Source organism: Puccinia triticina, chromosome 2A (assembly GCF_026914185.1).
Source record: "Puccinia triticina chromosome 2A, complete sequence".
Lineage (NCBI taxonomy): Eukaryota > Fungi > Basidiomycota > Pucciniomycetes > Pucciniales > Pucciniaceae > Puccinia > Puccinia triticina.
The window spans coordinates 4,715,271-4,735,732 of NC_070559.1; the positions used below are offsets into that span (position 1 = coordinate 4,715,271).

The 20,462-nt window shown below is 47.8% G+C and overlaps 4 protein-coding genes across 4 annotated transcripts; all 4 read left to right on the forward strand.

Annotated features, from left to right (window-relative positions):
- PtA15_2A508 (uncharacterized protein) lies at nucleotides 1-2,005 on the forward strand (the record flags this gene model as incomplete). The annotated part of the gene is made up of 7 exons (XM_053166534.1): nucleotides 1-233; nucleotides 302-409; nucleotides 481-789; nucleotides 873-959; nucleotides 1,044-1,396; nucleotides 1,469-1,842; nucleotides 1,928-2,005. 7 exons carry the CDS (start codon nucleotides 1-3, stop codon nucleotides 2,003-2,005), a joined length of 1,542 nt encoding a protein of 513 aa, XP_053017746.1.
- A 1,609-nt stretch (nucleotides 2,006-3,614) lies between these two features.
- Nucleotides 3,615-5,357, forward strand: PtA15_2A509 (uncharacterized protein; the record flags this gene model as incomplete). Its single annotated transcript, XM_053166535.1, has 3 exons — nucleotides 3,615-3,798; nucleotides 3,909-4,107; nucleotides 4,202-5,357. The coding sequence occupies 3 exons, from the start codon at nucleotides 3,615-3,617 to the stop codon at nucleotides 5,355-5,357; spliced, it is 1,539 nt and encodes a 512-aa protein (XP_053017747.1).
- Nucleotides 5,358-6,774: 1,417 nt separating this feature from the next.
- PtA15_2A510 (uncharacterized protein) lies at nucleotides 6,775-7,348 on the forward strand (the record flags this gene model as incomplete). The annotated part of the gene is made up of 3 exons (XM_053166537.1): nucleotides 6,775-6,949; nucleotides 7,065-7,195; nucleotides 7,277-7,348. 3 exons carry the CDS (start codon nucleotides 6,775-6,777, stop codon nucleotides 7,346-7,348), a joined length of 378 nt encoding a protein of 125 aa, XP_053017748.1.
- Nucleotides 7,349-11,043: 3,695 nt separating this feature from the next.
- PtA15_2A511 (uncharacterized protein) lies at nucleotides 11,044-20,007 on the forward strand (the record flags this gene model as incomplete). The annotated part of the gene is made up of 5 exons (XM_053166538.1): nucleotides 11,044-11,161; nucleotides 11,305-11,469; nucleotides 11,542-11,569; nucleotides 19,659-19,750; nucleotides 19,817-20,007. 5 exons carry the CDS (start codon nucleotides 11,044-11,046, stop codon nucleotides 20,005-20,007), a joined length of 594 nt encoding a protein of 197 aa, XP_053017749.1.
- Between the last annotated feature and the right edge of the window lie 455 nt (nucleotides 20,008-20,462).

Sequence of the window (20,462 nt, forward strand, 5' to 3'; positions counted from 1 at the left end):
ATGCCAGTTACATCCCTGCATTTCCTCATTTCCAAGATTGACCTTCTCTCTCCTGCAGGCCGGCGAGTCCCTCCAATGCCCCGTCACGCTCTGGCGCCGACGCCCTTCGATGACCTCCAAACGGCCACCTCGAAATCCCAAGTTTCGACCGAGATAGACATTTCCCTTAATCTGGAATCATGGCTTGACAAGCGGGATGAGGAGAATCCCTTAGGATACCAACCTGTGGATTCGTAAGTCGATCCCGCATCTGCGGTGATTTTCAAGCCTTTGCTGATCTTGTGGCTCTCCATCTGCCCAGTGTACTCTTGACTCGGTCCAGTCACATCTCGTACCTCTATCCCCTCTTTTCTAAACTCTCGTCTGGCTTTACCTCCCTAGATGCTAGTCGCGGGTGGATAGTATACTGGTGCGTCGTCCCTACTGCCGCTCTGTGGGGCATCTATTATTTCGCCTGCTCATACTTTTGTTACTTTCCAGGATCGTCGGAGCCTTCTCGGTATTAGATGCGAGGCTGAAGAAGGTTGAACGGCTGAGGGCAATCCAAACAGTCATGTCTTGCCAACATCCGCACGGCGGCTTCGCGGGCGGACCCGGTCAACTGGCCCATCTTGCCTCGACATACGCCTGCGTAGCCGGTCTTGCTATTCTACTCGATGGGGCAGATCAGGATGTTGTTGACGAAACGTGCGCCCAGATCGATCGAAAAAAAATGTATGAATGGATGCTCAGCCTCAAGATGCCTGATGGGAGTTTTGCAATGCACCACGACGGTGAGATCGATGTTCGGTGAGAGCTTCATTTGATTGTAGTACCAAAAAATTATAATCAAAGAATTTATCTTGCAATGAAAATTGACTTTCTATTTTCAGGGCCTGTTTCGGCGCCTTGACTGTGGCCACGCTCCTAAATTTTCTCACACCGGAGCTCGTCCGGAACGTTCCCGAATATCTTGTCAGGTGATTTCTCTCAAATCTCGTGATGTGTATGCACCCCACCTGAGCTAAGAAAACCTGCGAATATTTTTTTATATGAGTATCCAGCTGTCAAACCTACGAAGGCGGACTGTGCAGCACCTCTCGCCCCAATGATTGTGTCCAGTCTGAAGGTGTCCGACCAGAATTTCCCAGCGCGGCTGCGATGGGAGAAGCTCATGGAGGATACAACTCTTGCGCCCTGGCCTGCGACTTTCTACTTGAAGGACTACCTAGCGTCTCGGGTCGGCCCAGGTTAGACTATGATGCGTGTCTGCGCTGGGCGGCTCATATGCAAGGACTGCCCATCGAAGGAGGAGGCTTCCGAGGCCGCACCAACAAGCTCGTCGACGGTTGTTATAGCTGGTGGTGTGCCGGTGCATTTCCGCTTCTTCAAGCCCTCATGTCCACAGACTTCCCTGGTTTGTCCCGCTCTCACGAATAATGTGCATCATCGTATAATTCTCATCTGTTTGATGCATATCCTTTTTTAGACCAACAGGATTCGTTCGATCTGTTTGACCGACGGGCATTGCAAGAGTACATCCTCCTCATTTCGCAAGACCTGACTCCAAAAGCCAAACAAGGGGGCCTGCGTGATAAACCGAGCGCGGTTCCGGATATGTACCATACTCACTACATTCTAGCTGGCCTATCCCTCGCACAGCATTCCCAGAGACACTCCCCCCAACGAATCGAAGAGGTTAAAGGAACCTTCAAGAGCCCGGATTATTCGAAATGCATCATCGGGGATTCTGAAAGTGAAGGTGATGCGTTTGAAAGAATGAAGGAAATCTACTCGAGGGCATTAGCATGGGAGGTCCAAAAGGATAAGGATTTGGTGGTGGGTATGGTCTCGAATGAAGTGGTCAGCCATTCTCTTTGATTACTTTTACTCCACTTCGGTCCACTGAAGATCAACCTTCTGGTTTTAATTTTTACAACTGCATCAGTTGCCTGTACATCCCGTATTGAATATTAAACACTCGGCTGTTGAGAAGATGATGAACCACTTCTACCATCAACAGTGAATAGGAAGGAGGTCGCATTTGATCTTTTTTTTTCGTTTGTTCAGTTGTCTACCTATGTTTTTCCTTCCTGTCATTCCAAGTTACGTTTGGTTCTTCCTTTACTTGATGGTACAAAGATGTTGTTTCTTCAAATGTTGGTTTGTGTCCATCTTGTGATAGATTCATTTATGCTTTCGTTTTTTGATGCTCTTTGCCATGGCCAAATCAGAGACCGTGTGGTAAAGGTTAATATGGTGAGGTAATCCATTGGCACATTGCACAATGAGTCATGTTAGGGCCTGTATCGGAGCAACTCCTTTTTTTCATCTGCAAGTGATGATTGCGGTTGAACTGAGCCAAAGTCCCTCGAGACTATGGGGCCCTGCCACATTGGCACAGCAAGAATGCCACTTTGATTATTTTTTGATCCAGTTATGTTCACAGCTGGTGAGCAAGTGTGGTGTTTTAGGGCTTGTAGCATCCTCTGAGAGAAAGCTACACAAAAAACCAGCCACTAATTGTGCACACAAGCTGCAAAGTGCAGTGGTCCAGTTAACCACTGCTTGTAAACCCAGCTGAATTTTTGGGGAATTTCTCTGGGTGGCATGATTTTCATGAACCAGATCAGATTGTATGTTCCTACAGCCGGAGCTATTTTGTATTCTAAATAAAGTTATTGAGGGCAAGGATTTGTATGTAGTGCTTCACAATTCCTACCCAGCCAAACGCAGAATCTTGGCTCGGCAAAAGGGGGCGATAGCGCGCAAGTGCCTCCTGCCGAGGGCTCGCTTTGCGAGATCACACCCCCCGCAGGAGGGTGAATGTGTTGTTGAAGTTCGTGATCACATTCTGTGAGTCGGATGTCACGCGTTGGAATTCATTTTTGATTATTCACTATCAGAGGCTCATGTTCCCACAGCTTGGACCCCCAGCTCGTCTGGGCTCCACGGCGAGCCCGGCTGTGCTCGGCATGCCGCACCTATGAACCCACATCTGCAGGATCGTCTGTCTTGGGTGTTGTCCGAGAAGTTCCCGAATATCGATCGGCATTACAGAAATGCGCAATTCTCAGCAATTGTACCCCACCTCCTATAGGGAAGAGTGGTCCACCGATGAGCTGCTCCTGCTCGGACTACATAAACTTGGCCCAATTCCTGCTAGTGTGGAGTGCTAGAGTGCGGACGAAATCGACCGACTACTTCAGCCCAACGGGATCGACTACATCCCTCTTCATGCCAACCAAGCAAGCGTAATTTCGCCAACCCCTGCCATTGGACTCTCTTCTCCTGGGACTCATATTGACCACGAGCTACATACTGGGAGATGAGAAGCTTGTTTAGAGGGGCTTGCGAGATCTGGGAAGAGTTGGGTCTGTCAGCAGCCAAGTGGAGTGGCCTGCGTCTGCGCGAGATGATGTCGATGGGGCAGCGGATGATGAGGAATAGTTCACTCCAGCTCGAGCCGAGATCACCTTTGGCCTGGAGGAGTCCACCACAAAACACTTACTCTGCCAGCATATAAACTTGGAACATGTCTCCAGTGCAGCACACCCACATTCTCCGCCCCACCCGCCCATCCGTCTCCAGGGGGCCGGCCACCACCAACCAAGCCTGCACCACCCTCCAGCCAGATGTCGACCCACAGGATGGCCGAGCCAGCGGCCTGCTTCCTCAGCCTGTCGGAGAAGCTCGCCGCCATCTTCAAGCACACCTCCGACCGCATCAACCAGATCTCCGAGTCGCTCTCCGCCGCAATCGACGCCCAACCAGGCCTGCTCCGCCAGCCCGCTGCTCGCCCGGCCATAAATCCTCCAGGTTCGTGAATCAGACGGCTTGAACAGCGTGGCCCCCGTTCCTCGGCTTCACCCGCCCAAATCCCGCCCGTCGAGACTGACATGTATATCCCTGCTCATGCTTGTCCCCAGGAATCAGCCTCCAGCCCAAACTTCCAACGCTGTCTTCGGAGCCCCCGCCCAATCCCCAGCCCCCTGGCTGCCCGCCGTCACCCACCAACTCCCCCAGCACGCTCAAGCCTCTCATCGCGCCAAAAAACCCACCCCGCACCCCACCAACACCTTCAGAAGAGACTTTCAAAACCGTCACTGCATCCACCCAATCCGAAAGGTTGGTAGCTATTCTCGCTCTTTTTTTTTTTCTTCAGAAAATCCTCCCAAGACCCATCACGTGCATACATGCTGACACTCTCTGACCCTCCCAGGCGTGTCGAAAATCGAACAACCAGCGCCCACACTTCACCGCCGCGCCGCATCACCTCTCCCCGTCATGATCCTGAAGACCTCGCACCGATTACGAAGGAGGAGGATAGCAACCCTTCGGGTCCTGACCAGGCGCTCTCGGCCCCCGCGCCACCGGCCGAAAGCAGACAAATTCCATTGAACCTGCGCGAGCGGATTGGTCTGCCTCCTCCCCCTCCCCCTCCAGGCCCTCCGCCAACGCAAGCTGGACACGATCATAGCGAATCTCCAGACCCCGCTCAGACGCTCGACCGGCGTACTTCGCCGACCTCTCGCTCGAGCCCCATGGACATGAAAGACTCCGACCCTCCCCGCCAAGTCACGCCCCACGATCAGACGAGATCGGCGTCGCCCAGATCCTCCTCTTCTCCGAGGGCCGGCCACTCAACCCGCGACTCCAGCAGCAGAACTCGGTCCAGCTCTCGGCGCCGCTCGAGGTCTCCTTCCAGTCGATCGTCCGACCAGCGGTACCGCAGGAACAGTCTCAGGAGCCCGTCGCGTCGAGCCTCCATCTCCCGCCGAGTCGACTCTCGTCCATACGTCTACGACTCTTACAAGCCCACGCTGAATCCTCGCACCCGCCGACGCTCTCGCTCGCCACCTAGACGCTCTCGCTCGCCGCACAGACGCTCTCCCTCGCCAAGCAGACGTTCTCGCTCGGCGTACCGACGCACCCCCTCTCCCCGAAGCAGACGTTCACGCTCCCGGAGCAGACAGAAGACGGAGAGGGCGGGCAGCCGGCGGCCGTCGAGTGCCCGGTTCATCGACCGGATCGACAGCCGGGAGGACCGGGACTTTGCGGAGTATCTGGACGCCACTCGGGGCGACCCCAGCTACAAACGGCTCAAGGACATCATGCGCTCGCTCCACGGCCCGGATTACTCCGGCCTGGTGATCAGCCAAGACCTCTGGGAAACGTTCCGTCGGTTCCGCCGTCGGGCGGACACCCGTGAAGAGCGCATGCTCCGCCACCTCTACCTCTACCCCGAACTCATGCACTCCTTCCTCACCTGTGCCCGCCAACGTCACATCGTCACTTATCGGCCAATCGAACACTGTCTCAGTAGGTCCACCGTCAAGCTCGACATGTCATGTCGTTCCCCCGGTCCTCGAAGATAAGCCACCCCCCCCCACCACAAAAATCCTTGGCCCGCTCTCGAAGCTCTAATCCACTCGACCAATCCATTCCCAACTATCATCAACGCAAACTGTATCACCAACAAGAAGAACAATCAAAAGGCCCCATCACGCGTGATCCCAAACTTTTTTGAAGAAAGAAGCTCTCGCAAGGCCACTCTGTAGTCACACCTTACTGGTTTTTGTGTCGGGGGATCAACAAACCACCCACCCCCACCCTAAAAGATAAAAAGATGAATTCAGAAGTTAATCTTTGACCCAAAAGAACCAGCTCTTAACCCCCCACTCGCATGCTTTCTTTATGCCCAACGCTCCCGAACCAACCCTCTTAAAAACCCCAGCCCTTCCACACCCACCCCACCATGTATTTCGTTTTTTTGCATATCTCACCACACAAGACCACCTCTTTGTTTTGTTCCCCTCAATGCTTGTTTCTGTGCGTTTTTGTATGAGCTTTAAGGATGGATAACCCACGCACGTGTGTATCCGTCCCATGGATCTTCTTTTTTCGGAGCCCTGCCACTGGCCCGCCCCAGTCGCCATCAATCCATCACACGCAGTGCGCGCATTGTTGCGGGGAGATCACCTGGCGCTCGTCGACCACCATCTTGCTTTCGAAGGACTTCTCCCCACGAGACCCTGGCCAAAGCTCAATACAGCGCCACTCCCCGGTCAGCGCTGTCCGAAGAGTGGTCAATACCACTCGGCTCGGGGAGGGAGGGAACTGCATGTTTGGTGAAGTTGCCTGTCATGTGTGCCTGGCATAAGTAACTATAGTCTTACAACGGCTGTTATACATAATTGTACGGATTTTCGGCGGATTTCGGCCTCAAGAGTTACTTTTCATTCCAAGTTGGGCAGACCGCCTTGCCGGAGGATCACAACAAGCGCTGTAAGACTAAATGTAGACAGTTGCTTCTGCCAGGCACACATGGCACGCAATTCACTGGGCAGTTCCCCGGGCCGAGTGGTAAACCACTCTTCGCACTGCGCTGACCGGAGAGTGGCGCGTTTCAGTATTTAGGGTTGCTAAGGGTCTCGTGGGGAGGGCAGGCGAACCCTGCAGAGACGGGCAAGCAAGTCTCAGGCGATTGAACCCTAACAATACATAATCCACGTGGCAATTTGTTTTTCTTCTTCTTGCAGGGCGCACTGGGCTGTTTTGTGGCTCATGAAAACGGATCAATGATACTGCAATGGGATGCCGGTAGCCCTCATTCACCATCCTTTGCTGCCGCATATAGCTGCCGTTACCCGTACATATTTACATTTTTATTCTCACTTAAGCTTGACATCAGACATCACCGTGCTAGTCCTTTTAAATTTTATCCAAACTCCTTTCGTGTACTTCTTTGATTCCAAAACTCTTGGCCTTCCTGTTTCACTTCAGCAACTCAATATGCACTTGTTCAAGTCGACGATCGGTTTCGCAGCGGTTATCGGGCTTGCGAGCGTGTGCGCCAAGCCTAATAGTAATCTCATGGAATGTACACCAGACTATCCCTGGGGGTATTGCGGATCGATCGATTCTTATACCTCGGAAAAACCTGTAAAAAAGCCGGCCACATGGAAAAGTCAGTCCAATTATTTCCTCCAACCTGAAGTCTATTGTGCCCCCATCACTCTTGCATTACAGTAGTTAACAGTTCTAATCGTGCTTTACCTTTTTTCGGCTGGCGGGATGCTTAGTTATACCAGCTGCTCAGACACGAGCTACTGCACAGTTACATGGGATGATCTATAAACGCTGCAGCGACCCCTACGGCCAAGGAGCTTGGTGCTGTAATGGCAATCTCAACCCCGCCTATATGCCGGTGACTGTGAGTACTGACTGCAGCCGATTAATGATTGCACAAGCATTGATGATTATTTGACCTCCTTTATCGGCAATTTATTTCCAGGGCCCCCGATGGATCAATGACCAAATGCTCAAAGATAACTGCTTAGAAAGAAAGACAGCCTCACAAATTTGATCCAAATTTTTATGTGTTTTAACCTGTTGTAAAAAAACTTGAACCTTCATCCATTGCCTTCATTCCAATTTCATAAAATCTGGAAATGTTTCTGTCTCGTGCTACGTTTTAATGATCAAACACTTGCATTTTAGTTCTTGTATGTCTTGGGACGACAGCTTCTATTTCGCAAAGGCTTGGAGTGTAAGAATCGACCCGGCAGAATCTGAGAAACGCTTCGAGATTGTAGAGCTGGCGAGTTTTCGCCGTGCGGGGTGTTGGAGACTGTTTGAGTCGAGAGTTGGTTAGGCTGGAGGCAATGCAGTCGGTGGGGGGAAAGGTGGAAGCGGGTAAGGAGGTTGAGAGTAGCTGGGTTGCATGGGATACCCATCGGGCCAGCTCCGGTGGCCAATCGGGCATTGGCTGGGCAGTGGGATTGTCCAGGCCCCAATGTCTGCACTTCTGATTCAGGCTCGGCCTTTTGAAATCGGAACAGGTATGATTTTGGTGGCTTGAAAAAGGTGACCTCATGGGGATTCTTTCGCTGAAAAGATACATGAAATAACAAAAATATTCAATCAACGGTCTGATATGAAGCTCACAATTGCCTTTGCCCAGGCCCAATGTCTGGGCATCCTGATAAACCAGTACTCGTACTCTTGAGGATTCTCGGGGTTGATGTATACTGGTGTCACTTACTTCACTTTTACTCTTCAGATGAATTTTTAGATATCCTGGAAGCTTAATATGCTGAGTAAGTTGGTTTTGAACATGAGATGGACCAATAGCAGCTACCTGAAACATTGGTGGTAAAAAATTGTATCAATCAGGAAAACCTGAGGCATATAGTGGAGGACTTCCCTTCGATTTACACAGCCGTGTAAAGTCAGATCTGGCACATGTAAAGCCAGATCTGACTCACCTTGTAATTTTTAGCTTTAGAAGCTTTTCCGCAGGCTTGAGATGCCAGAATACCTGCCAGATTTACAACCCCAGGTATTCCAGCAACTCGGGCCTCATCCCTCATTGTTAAACCGGTCATCGAGAGTACACAACCCTCTCGATGGCCGGTATAGACCGGTCATCGAGAGGACACAGCCCACTCGATGGCCGGTATAGACCGGTCATCGAGAGGACACAGCCCACTCGATGACCGGCCTGTACCTCGAGAGGACACATCCCTCTCGATGGCCGGTACAGACCGGTCATCGAGAGTACAGACCCCTCTCGATGGCCAGTACGGACCGGTCATTGAGAGGGTACAGTGTCCTCTCGATGACTGGTACAGATGTGTCCTCTGTACCAGTCATCGAGAGGACGCATGCCTCTCGATGACTGGTGGGTAGGTCATCAAGAGGACACAACGCCGGTCATCGAAAGGACTCAAGCCTCTCGATGGCCGGTACAGATGTACCCCCTCGATGACCGGCACAGATCTGCCAGAGGGGGGTGCCCTCTCTCTCGATGGTCGGTCTGTACCGGCCATCGAGAGGGATGTGTCCTCTCGAGGTACAGGCCGGTCATTGAGTGGGCTATGTCCTCGCGATGACCGGTCTATACCGGCCATCGAGAGGGTTGTGTACTCTCGATGGCCGGTCTCGACCGGCCATCTAGAGGGTTGCGTACTCTCGATGGCCGGTCTATACCGGGCATCGAGAGGGTTGAATCCTCTCGATGACCGGTACAGACCGGGCATCAAGGTTGCGTACTCTCGATGGCCGGTCTGTACCGGGCATTGAGAGGGTTGAGTCCCCTCGACGATCGGTCTGTACCGGGCATCGAGAGGGTTGTGTACTCTGGATGGCCGGTACAGACCAGCTATCGGGAGGGTTGTGTACTCTCGATGACCGGTCTGTACCGGCCATCGAGAGGGATGTTCTGGTTTGATCTAGCCGCTGAAAAGTGCGTGTAAAACCAGGGTGTAAAAATCTGGCTTTACAAGTGCCAAATCTGACTTTACACGGCCGTGTAAAGCGAAGGGAAGTCCTCCAGTGTATTGATTGTTTGCACGGATCATGAGCTAGAAGTATCTCATTGGTTAGCTTTGACACTTCAGCTGCAGAAATCGCCACATCTGATGGAGTTGGTAACTCTGGTTCAAGGTATGCGGCACCAAGAGCTTAATGGGTCCTTTTGAGGTGTTGGTAAGCCAACTCTTTCTAGAGAGTCAAACATTGCGCATCAGGGGATAAGTCATGGGCAAATTGGATATGAAAGGCAAAAGGGAACGAACAACATAATTGAGCTGCATCCTTCGGATCCTTCTCAACCAATTTAAATACGATCATTCGATCTTCTGGCGCTCTTTCAGCAAAGTCAAGGAAATGCTGCAATTTATCTTCGCTTTCTAGCCGACAGTTTTTACTTGATGAAAAATCGCCACCGTGAGGAATAAACAGGAAAATAGCAGTATATGTCTTTTTGAGCGAAGAGTCCAAGCCGCTGGTTTGTAAGACTTGTGCCTTGAATTCCAAGATGCGCTTTGACTGGACCCTTGGCTGGCGGATGTTTGCTTCATGTCAGCTCACACGCGCCCCTCCCTTTTAACTTGAAATGCAACAAGAAATGCTCCTCCCATCTAACCTCTCTTGCGGCATCGCTGGAACAAATAAGAAGCTGCCTAAGGAGGAAAGTATGTTCTACACACTCAAGAAGAACTTGCCTCAACTTTTCTTTTGTTTTCAGTTCTTTGAACAACAAGGTGAAAAAAAAATCCACTCGCCTGAATCTTTGATTGGCTTCAAGTAAAAATTAAATCTTGGTTGGTTGAGAAGGTCAACGTTGAGTACCCATCCATCGCCACGACTAAGGGATTGGACCATCAGATAGTGTTTTGCTTGGCTGTTCAGACTTGAAGGTCTGGCCGCAAACTGCAACAAGCTCTGTATGTGACATCTCTCAATCTTTGGTTAGGAAATTTTTACTGCTGGTGCAATTTTATTTTTATTTTTCATGCCAAAAGCACAAGCCTTCATGGACTTACTGTATGCAGCTGCTAAAAAAACAATATCTAAAGAACAAGTGAGAAAAAATACACTGTTTTTTCTCTCTTTTTCTCACTCGTTCTTTAGATATTGTTTTTTTAGCAGCTGCATACAGTAAGTCCATGAAGGCTTGCGCTTTTGGCATGAAAAATAAAAATAAAATTGCACCAGCAGTAAAAATTTCCTAACCAAAGATTGAGAGATGTCACATGCAGAGCTTGCTGCAGTTTGCGGCCAGACCTTAAAGTCTGACCAGCCAAGCAAAACACTATCTGATGGTCCAATCCCTTAGTCGTGGCAATGGATGGGTACTCAACATCGGCCTTCTCAACCAACCGAGATTGAATTTTTACTTGAAGCCAATCAAAGATTCAGGAGAGTGGATTTTTTTTTCACCTTGTTGTTCAAAGAACTGAAAACAAAAGAAAAGTTGAGACAAGTTCTTCTTGAGTGTGTAGAACATACACTCCTATTACAGAGTGTGCTTTGGCACACTCCTATTACAGAGTGTGCTTTGGGATACAGGGTATCCTGGATTTCTTACTGGATATCCCACTCAGGATATCTGGTAGTGGTTGAAGTGCACTTCAAGAACAGAGTTTGTTCCCTCACCGCACCACTCTTCCCACCCGCATTTGTGTCCCTCAGTTATTTTGTAGACAACGGAGAAATAACTCCATTCCCTTTTCAGATTCATTCAAAATTTCAAAATTCAAACTTGTCTTGTGAATCATGGCCGACTCGAGAGCAGGAGCGGCAGCAGCAAAGAAGGCAAAGAACATCATCAGGGATAGATCAGACAATGCAACAGTGCAAAAGTCTTTAGCAGACCAAGATGAAGTGGTGCCAGGTAAGTCACGTTAGTACCATCACGACCTGTCAAGCATGCTCCAGGATATTGGGAAAACTACAAATGAACAATCATACTGAGACTGTGTAGATTTCTCCAGGAGGTTGATCTAATGTGTTGTTGTGTTGTTACAATCACCTCAGAACCGCAAACCAGTACGACTCCGGGAAATGGACCCGTTGAGACAACTGTTCAAACTGAATTAATGTACAAAGAAGCGGATGGGGTTAATCCCTTGGGAGACCCAGGAGAGGAGGAAAGGCAGACCGACGAACCCAATTTCATAGAATACATGAAATCAGTTCCAAGTAAGCTTCCTACAATTATATTGTACCATGAGTTCTTACGGTCAAATTCTTATTGATTTGCACTTGTAATAGATGCGATGAACCCATCTTTAGACACGAAGTCTATACTTTTGGAGCAAGCTCTACAAGCACAAGCAGCAGGAAATGCAGCGTTGGCAAACTGTTGAATTTCTGATGTTCTCTCTTACTTATCCCAAAAATCATGTTTGTCAGAATGAATTCCTTCTTGTCTAGAATCAATCACTAGCATCAATAGTAAGTCAAATAGTACAACCTTCTCACACCCTGTAGTCTTTGAACCTTGAGTAGTAGAGATTGTGTCAGTCAGTCTGACTTCATTTGTAGACTTGTGATAGTATTCATATTCAATTTGTTCTTTATTCATTATATCTCAAAACCACAAGTCTGACACATGTACATAGTCTATTTATAACATAGCAGTGTCATGTCAATCAAACCATTGGTTCTCTTCCCTCTTATTTCCGCGCACGCAACTGAGCCGCATCCAGTGAGAAAACCATCCTCACTGCCCATCATTCTTGAGCCATTGAGCTCAATCTCTTTTCTTCTGTTCTCTGCGCGGTGACAAGCAGCTCAAGTTTCAACACAAACCTGATCCTTAAAGCAATGGTTGAGATCAAGCCAAGTACTGATACAGCATCTGTGTTAACTACGTCAAAGGACATAATAGACTCAACGCAACCAGACATTCAAATGACAGATGGCGGACTCATCTATGCTGAAGATTCAGATGATAACATTGCTCACAATAACATGGGGTCCGCTCCCGTTTTTGGACAAAAATATCAAGAAATTAAGAGGGCCTCTTCCCTTGACTATTTTTAAAAAGGTTTGGCGACAAAACGCGAACGCTTGGAATTTAGAAAAACACCCAAAAACAGACAAGAATTCTAGTAACTCGAGCTATAAAGGTTTTCCATTTTTCCCGGAATGACACATGACGCACATGCATTGGACTTTCAACCATCAAGATTTCTACCAAACTCTAGCATTCTTCTACCACAACCAAGAATTTGCAACCAAGCTTCTTCAACATCAGGCAAATGAAGATGAGATATCAGATAAAAAGTGTTGTATGGTTGGTTTTTGATACAACATTCAAATGCAAGCGATAACTTTTGCACACTGAGTCAATGAGCAAGGGGTGGTGAAGATACCTGATATCACCAAGCTAAAGAAATCAGTTATGGATGATTGTTACAATACTTTTTGTGATTATCAAGAATTAAAATGGGATGAAAATTACTACGCCCCAGGTTTAGGCGCGTTTCATATCAACCCAGTCACTGGTGAACCAAGGTTGAATTTGAAAGCAAATAATTTTCACAATGTGAATCCTTCAGCGCCTCAATTCCAGAACAAACAGAACTTATTGATGAATCATGTGAAACAACATCAACCTGTTAACTTAGGAAACAATAGTTTGACAAGCCAAGGAGGATCCCAAGGAGGATTGAATGACTCAAAGAAACGAGCTAGGACCGGGTATAAGGGCTATAATTTCATTGAAGGGTATTCCAAAAGAAGATCTACTTCCAACCCTCCCACCAATTCTTCTAATAAGTAGGTGGTGTGAAAATCATAATAATTGTTCTTTCTTTCTCTCATTGTAAAGTTTGGTAATTTGTTGAGTTTCATTGACATCAAAGATGTAAAAATAGATTGTCTTTTGTTTTTTGTAACATTTCTGACTGGCTTTTGTTTTTTTTCTATGTTGAAAAAAAAAAAAAAAATTGAATTTAGTGTAATTAAATTGAAAGAAATGGGTCCTGACAAGGTCAAGTGCAAAATGAATATCCCTTTTTGGGAATTTGCCTTGAAGAAATCAGCTTTACAAGAGATGTATTGAGACGTGATTCATGGTTTTTACCAAGGGATACCCCATCATTGCATAGGTGATTTGAAGTGGTTCACTCCACCAAATCACAAGTGAGCCGTGTTGATTAATTTGAACTTAGTGATTAGTTATGTTAACACAACAATCTTTGATTTACAGGTTGGCCAGCTTGGCTGAAGAAAAAATAACTAAATCCTTTGAAAAGGAAGTAGCTTCCAGGAGGATGTTTGGACCTTTCTCCAGAGAAGAATTGTCCAAGAATGTTGAGTTCTTCAGGAGCAGTCCTTTGGGAGCGGTGGTAAATAACAAAGGATCAATCAGACTAGGGGTGTAAACGGGTCGGGTTTGGGTCAAAAAATGGTGCCCAAACCCGACCCGACGTGAACCCCGGGTCGGGACAAAAGTGAAAATTGACTGCCCAAACCCGACCCACGTTACAAGGAGTCGGGTCGGGGTCGGGTCCGGGTCGGGTCGGGGTCGGGTCCGGGTCGGGTCGGGGTCGGGTCCGGGTCGGGTCTTGGGTCAACCCGACATTTTATGCTGAGAAAATCTCAGAAATGAGTGCACAGTTTGCAAGCAAAAGAAATAAATGAAAAATTATGTGTATTGCTGTAGAATAGATGACAAGATATAAAAACAATGAAATGTTTAGTCATCTGTGAGTTCTTCTGTTTCTGGAGAGTCCGGGTATAGGCCTTCATGGCCGCGGATCCAGTCTTGCGCACATACGAGGGCCTCGAGTGTTTCGGGCTTCATCCTCGTTCGGTAGTCACTGAGCACTCTCCCACCGGTTGAGAAGGCAGATTCTGAAGCAATCGAGGTCATTGGAACCATCAGCAAAGTTTTTGCCAGCTTTGAGAGGTTTGGAAATCTTCCCTGGTGGGTGCTCCACCAGGCAAGAACTGAAAATTCCCGAGATTCAGACACGACAGGTGGTTCTTGGAGGTACAGATCGAGCTTGGCAGTGGTTGATACAGCTTGGGTGGAGTGGATCTCTGTGATGTATTTCTTGAAGCGCATGTCAACATCATTGATCACTGGTGGCCTTGCGCTTCCTTACGGCCGGATCGGATTCCGCATTTTGATCGGTAGGCTTGCTTTCTCTTGGGTTCCTTGGAGTCTGGGATGTTCCTGGAGTCGCTAGGTTGTTCTGAGTCAAGGCAGAATCGGATTCCGGAACATGAACTTGAATGTCGTCGGATTTGTCGGATGATGAGGGAATGACATTCTTTGCTTGGTGGATCGCGCCATTCGTGATTGAGTAATTGGAGGTGTGGCGGTGAGACTCTCAAAGCGGGGACTCTGGATCGCAGAGCAAAAGCCTCCTCAGGAGTCAGGGACCTTTCCTAATCGGGTCTTTGTCGGGTTCACGGGCCGACCCGAATGCAAAAAGCGCTGCCCAAACCCGACCCAATTATACAATTGGGTCTCAGCGGGTCGGGTCGGTTTCTCAAAGGGAGGCCAGAAGGCTGCCCAAACCCGACCCAAAACCCATCGGGTCACGGGTCTTTGCGGGTCGACCCGACCCATTTACACCCCTAAATCAGACCAATAAATGATCTCTTGTTCCCCCGGAATGATCCAGGCGTTCCTTTGGTGAACTCATTCGTAGATTCCAAGGATTTTACAACTACCTGGGATGATTTTAAGACGGTGGCGGGTTTTTTCCGGTCTTTTGACACCCCAGTATTACTTGCTCTGTTTGACTGGGAAAAGGCGTACAGGCAAATACCAACACACCCTTCCCAATGGCTGTATTTAGTGGTACCAGATTTGCACAAGCGTTTCTACATAGACACTCAAATCACTTTTGGCGGGGTAGCAGGCTGCAGGTCTTTCAAAAGACCAGCGGATGCATGGAAAGAAATAATGAAACATGAATTTGACTTGATAAAGGTTTTTTGTTGGGTGGATGATAATTTGTTTGTGAAAAGTTCAAAATCTACATCATTAATGTTGGACATTGTTTCTTATTGGACAAGATTAGGAGTACAAAAAAACAAAGGAAAGTGCTCTGAATTCTCAGACAAACAGAAATTTATAGGTTTCATTTGGAACAGACGCAACAAGACAGTTCGCCTACCTGAAGCAAAACTAAAAGAAAGGATAGATCAAACAGCCTTCTTTCTAGTTGAGATTTGCTTGTTCTTTTTCAACAAAGTAGAAGTTCTAGCCGGGTGCCTTAATCATGTGGCGTATATTTTACCTCAGTTGAGAGCCTACCTGAATAGCCTCTATAAATGGATGACTAATTGGCGCTATCGTTTTGCGAAGAGGATTGCTCCACTGGATGTCCTCAAAGACTTAGAAGTTTGGTATAATACTTTGATCTCATTCGAGCACACTAGACTCATTCCCTCAAGAAATCCCGTGAATATTGACTGGGTTGGGGATGCAAGCACTTGCTTTGGGATTGGTACAGCCATGTTAGAAAAGCTTGCTTTTGGGCTGCTGATTTCAGCCTCAAAGTCTGTATGGCTCCTGTATGTCAGGAATGCCATTGGAAGAAAAAACCTAGTTTCTTTGTTTTCCACTTTGGGGCCTTGAGGGCCCCACCATTGGATTCCTGGAGCAATTTTACTTCAATCCAGCCCTTCGCCGCCCCTGCCCCCCTCGCCCCTTGCCCGGCCCGGCACCCATGTCAAGCAAAGCCGGCTGCCCGAACGGGTCTTGTCTGCCTGTACAGTGAAGCTGTACAGGCCTGTGGCTGAAATGATGAAATTGTTTCAGCCACACGAGCCGGCAAGCTTTTCTAACATGGCTGTATAAAGATTGGTGTCAGGTTGTGGTCCTGCTACTCTTAGCTTTATCATACCTGCTGGTGTCACTCATTCATGACCTGTCATTTACAGGTCTTACCCTCAATTAGGGATCTTCATGTGACACCAGTGGATGTTTATTCACCCACCTGCAGCCATTCATATCCAAGCGTCCTTAGTACAGTGGTTAGTACACTTGACATGGATATAAGAGACATGGGTTCAACTCCCATAGGACACATAATATTTTATGGAGTTTCACAGGTTATGAGCCCAGCGCTACCGCGTGATACCTAGGATATTATGGAGTCTTGGTATGATAAACCCCTTTCATAGCACGGGGGGCTGTCAGGTTGTGGTCCTGCTACTCTTAGCTTTATCATACCTGCTGGTGTCACTCATTCATGACCTGTCATTTACAGGTCTTACCCTCAATTAGGGATCTTCATGTGACACCAGTGGATGTTTATTCACCCACCTGCAGCCATTCATATCCAAGCGTCCTTAGTACAGTGGTTAGTACACTTGACATGGATATAAGAGACATGGGTTCAACTCCCATAGGACACATAATATTTTATGGAGTTTCACAGGTTATGAGCCCAGCGCTACCGCGTGATACCTAGGATATTATGGAGTCTTGGTATGATAAACCCCTTTCATAGCACGGGGGGCTGTCAGGTTGTGGTCCTGCTACTCTTAGCTTTATCATACCTGCTGGTGTCACTCATTCATGACCTGTCATTTACAGGTCTTACCCTCAATTAGGGATCTTCATGTGACACCAGTGGATGTTTATTCACCCACCTGCAGCCATTCATATCCAAGCGTCCTTAGTACAGTGGTTAGTACACTTGACATGGATATAAGAGACATGGGTTCAACTCCCATAGGACACATAATATTTTATGGAGTTTCACAATTGGGATGTTTTGGTCTCAATTCAAGTTACATCCCGACAACAGACATACAGAAAAGCGCCACAATATCACCCGGCTGGAAACTGTAGCCATACACCTCAGGCTGTTGATGTTAATACATACAGGGAGGTTGCGGAAAGTGTCGAACCTTGTAGTCTGGACAGACAACAACACAACCCTTGCAGTAATTGAGAACAAGAAGTCGGGCAATCAGCAAGTAAACTCATAATGGAAATTAATACAGAGCATATTACTGACCAAAGAAGTTGACCTAACTGCCAAGAGGGTAAAATCTGGTAGCAATATGGCCGACACGCTGTCAAGAGGCTTAAAGGGCTCACACAAAGAGGAGAACAGGGTCCTTTTTGACCTTCCTACAGACTTAGAAACAATTTTGATCCCCTCTAGCGTGTAAAGGAGACCAGTTTTTGGAGTAATCACCATATAAGTAGTAACATAATTGATGTATTTAAAAATTGACCAATGTTTGTTCTTTCAAATCCTTATTGAAGCTTCACAACCTTTTCCATCATCCTTTTTCCTTTAGTGCACTCAACGGCTTTATTAGCTACATTTTTTCTTTGCCCAACCTCAGATTTCTTTTTGAATCCGCTACATTTAATAATGGAAGATATCAAATGGAAGTCAAAGCTTAGTTGTTTCTTGAGAGACGGTTCTGTACATAAAGAAATGAAGCCCATTGACATGCATATTCTCTCTGGACAACACTGGGAAGTTACGCTATCCAGGTTGCTTGGATGTCATTTAGTTATCCAGTCCTATGTGGTGTGAAAAACAACATAAATAGACTCTGTGGGTGTCACAAGAAAGCTTGAATGTTTTTCAACATGATGGGACCTAATTTTTTACAAGAAATTCATTTTTTTGATTTTGAAATATCACTTTTGTCATCAAAAATCAGTTATCTAGCCTAAGTTACCCAGATAACTAATTTTTGGTCACAAAAATGGTATTTCAACATGAAAAATAGGAGTTTCTTGGAAAAACTTAGGGCTCATCTTGTTAAGCAAAATTCAAGCTTTCTTTTGACACCCACAAATTCTATTTATGTTGTTTTTCACACCACGTAGGACTGGATAACTAAATGACATCCAAGCGACCTGGATAGCGTAACTTCCCAGTGCTGCTCTGGATGGTGTATGTCTACCCTTATTGGCTATAATTGCGTGGTGAAAAAGTTTATGGTGTTCAAGAAATACACCACATCTTGCGACTTTACTCTCCCAATCAACGCAGAAGATGTCAAGGAGTTTTGTTTTTGGGCAGGCCAAAACTACCACAAAAGCGGTAGGCACAAGATAAACTTGAACTCGGTCAAGCACTACCTTTTTGGACTGAAGGCGTGGCACACCTTCCATCGACGGGACTTCCCAACAGTGTCTGAAAAACGTGTTGAACTGATCTTGAAAGCCTCACTTAAAATTGATGCAATGCTACCCGGGCGGCCAAAGAAACCAGAAATCATGCTAAAGCACTTGCTGTGCTTAGCGAAGGCCCTTTCTGCAGGGACGAACGGAGACCAAGCGATTTGGGATTTGGCACTGGTTGCTTTCTGGGGCAAAATTACTTACAACAGACCACTCGGACACCTAGAGATTTCAAACTCCCTCTTGACCTCTGACGTTAGGCAAATGCAGACCTCGTTTGGTAGAAACATGTACCTCACCATTAGAAACGCTAAAACCGCCGGCCCAATGACTCCACAGGCGCTAGTCTTACATAGCATGTGCAATATGTTGTGCCCCGTAGAGGCCATTGAACAACAACTCATAGAGGCAAAAGGCTCAGTGACGTCACTCTTTGGTTTTTACAAGGGAGAAGAACGTCACCATTTGACGAGGTCTGGAGCGGTTAAGTGAATCCAAGCTGTCCTACAAGCGGGCGGTTTTGAGGGCATCATGGGCCACTCTTTCAGGGTCGGAGGGGCGTCACTGCGGAACGCGTTAGGAGTCAGCGCCAAAGACATCTGTGAGCTTGGGAGATGGAAGTCTTGTTGCTACAAACTTTATATTAGAGGGTACAAGGAATTGGATCTTGATTCATCAAAACGGATAATCACGTACCTCAACTCCATCTGGAAGGACTGACGACCCCGCACCAATAATTGAGGGAGATAGGCTTGCTGTTTTTTAAACTACATGTGTCCGAATTTTTGTCTTCTCATATCCCACTTTCTTAAATCCACAAAATCCTAAACCTCTGGATCTAAGTTTTGGGGTGTTTTATTTAGAAAATCACAAAAAAATAGTGCACACAAGTTGAAAATCCCCAAAGGCCCAAAGGCCCTATGGATGACTCTCCAGCTGTGCCGCAGCAATGAGCAAAAGTGGGCCAGTTGTTAGAGTAGTCCAGGAAGGCCCTAATCAAGTGATTAGTGGGCTCCCAGGGAGAGGGTAGGACAAAACTGGAGCCCCTGGGGGGACAATGGACACCAAACCACCCCTCCTTAAATATTCAAGCTGCACCCCTTTGCCCGTGAGACTGTGACTCAGTAGCTGCCTTGGCGCCGCGCACACCTTATCCTTGCAAACGCCACGCCCAGCGCCACACCAATCATGACCCTTGTCAGAGCGTCACCCACTACCCTTGCAAACACAACACCAACGCTCATGCCCGCCGCGGAAAATACAGATGCGTCCAACAACCGGCTGTTCAAGTGGACCCAACCCTACGGGTAGCAAAGCATGGGAAGTGGCGAGAAGGGACGCGGATCGTCAAGCTTGGTGAGTCTCTCCCCCCCCTTCTTTTATTCGTCTTCTGTTTTCTGTGTTGAGTAGTGTTTTGTGTAGGTCAACAGACAAACCTGTCTGCGGCCATCTTGCTCTTTGGTGCGACGTTTATTTGCGTCCAGGTGAATGGTGTCATCCGCTGCTTCAGAATTGTCAAGCGGGGGCTTGTCTCGCAGAACACGGTGCAGACGAGCTACAAGCGGGACCTGGAAAAGCCGTCCCAGGGCAGCGCGGTTTTCCAGTTACGCTAACCTCCCCCCCTTTCCCCTTGTTGACTTCTGGCTGAAGAAGCTGTTTTTTTGTCTATATGGTTTGTGGCCAAAGCCCAGTGGGTGATCAAGACAAAAAAATGATTGTGCAGCTGGAGTACAACCTAGATTTGACGGGGTGCGGGGCTGATGGGCTGTTGAATGTGGACTTGGCCCCGCCCCACGGCTCATCTTTTGCACGCCCATCACCCACAAGCTTAACTCTGGCACCCTCGACGTGATCAAGCGCAGGTTTGCGGCCGCACTGAGGTCCGCCACCCGTGGACGACGTGCGGATCTGTTTTTCCCCACTCTCTTTTGCATATCTATGATTGACTGATCTTGTCTTTGCAAACAGTCATCAGCCATCTGCCCGAACGTCCTATCAACCAACAAGAGGACAATGACGACAATGAGTAGACGGATGCTGAGAGATTGCAGCCAATGGGCGGGACATG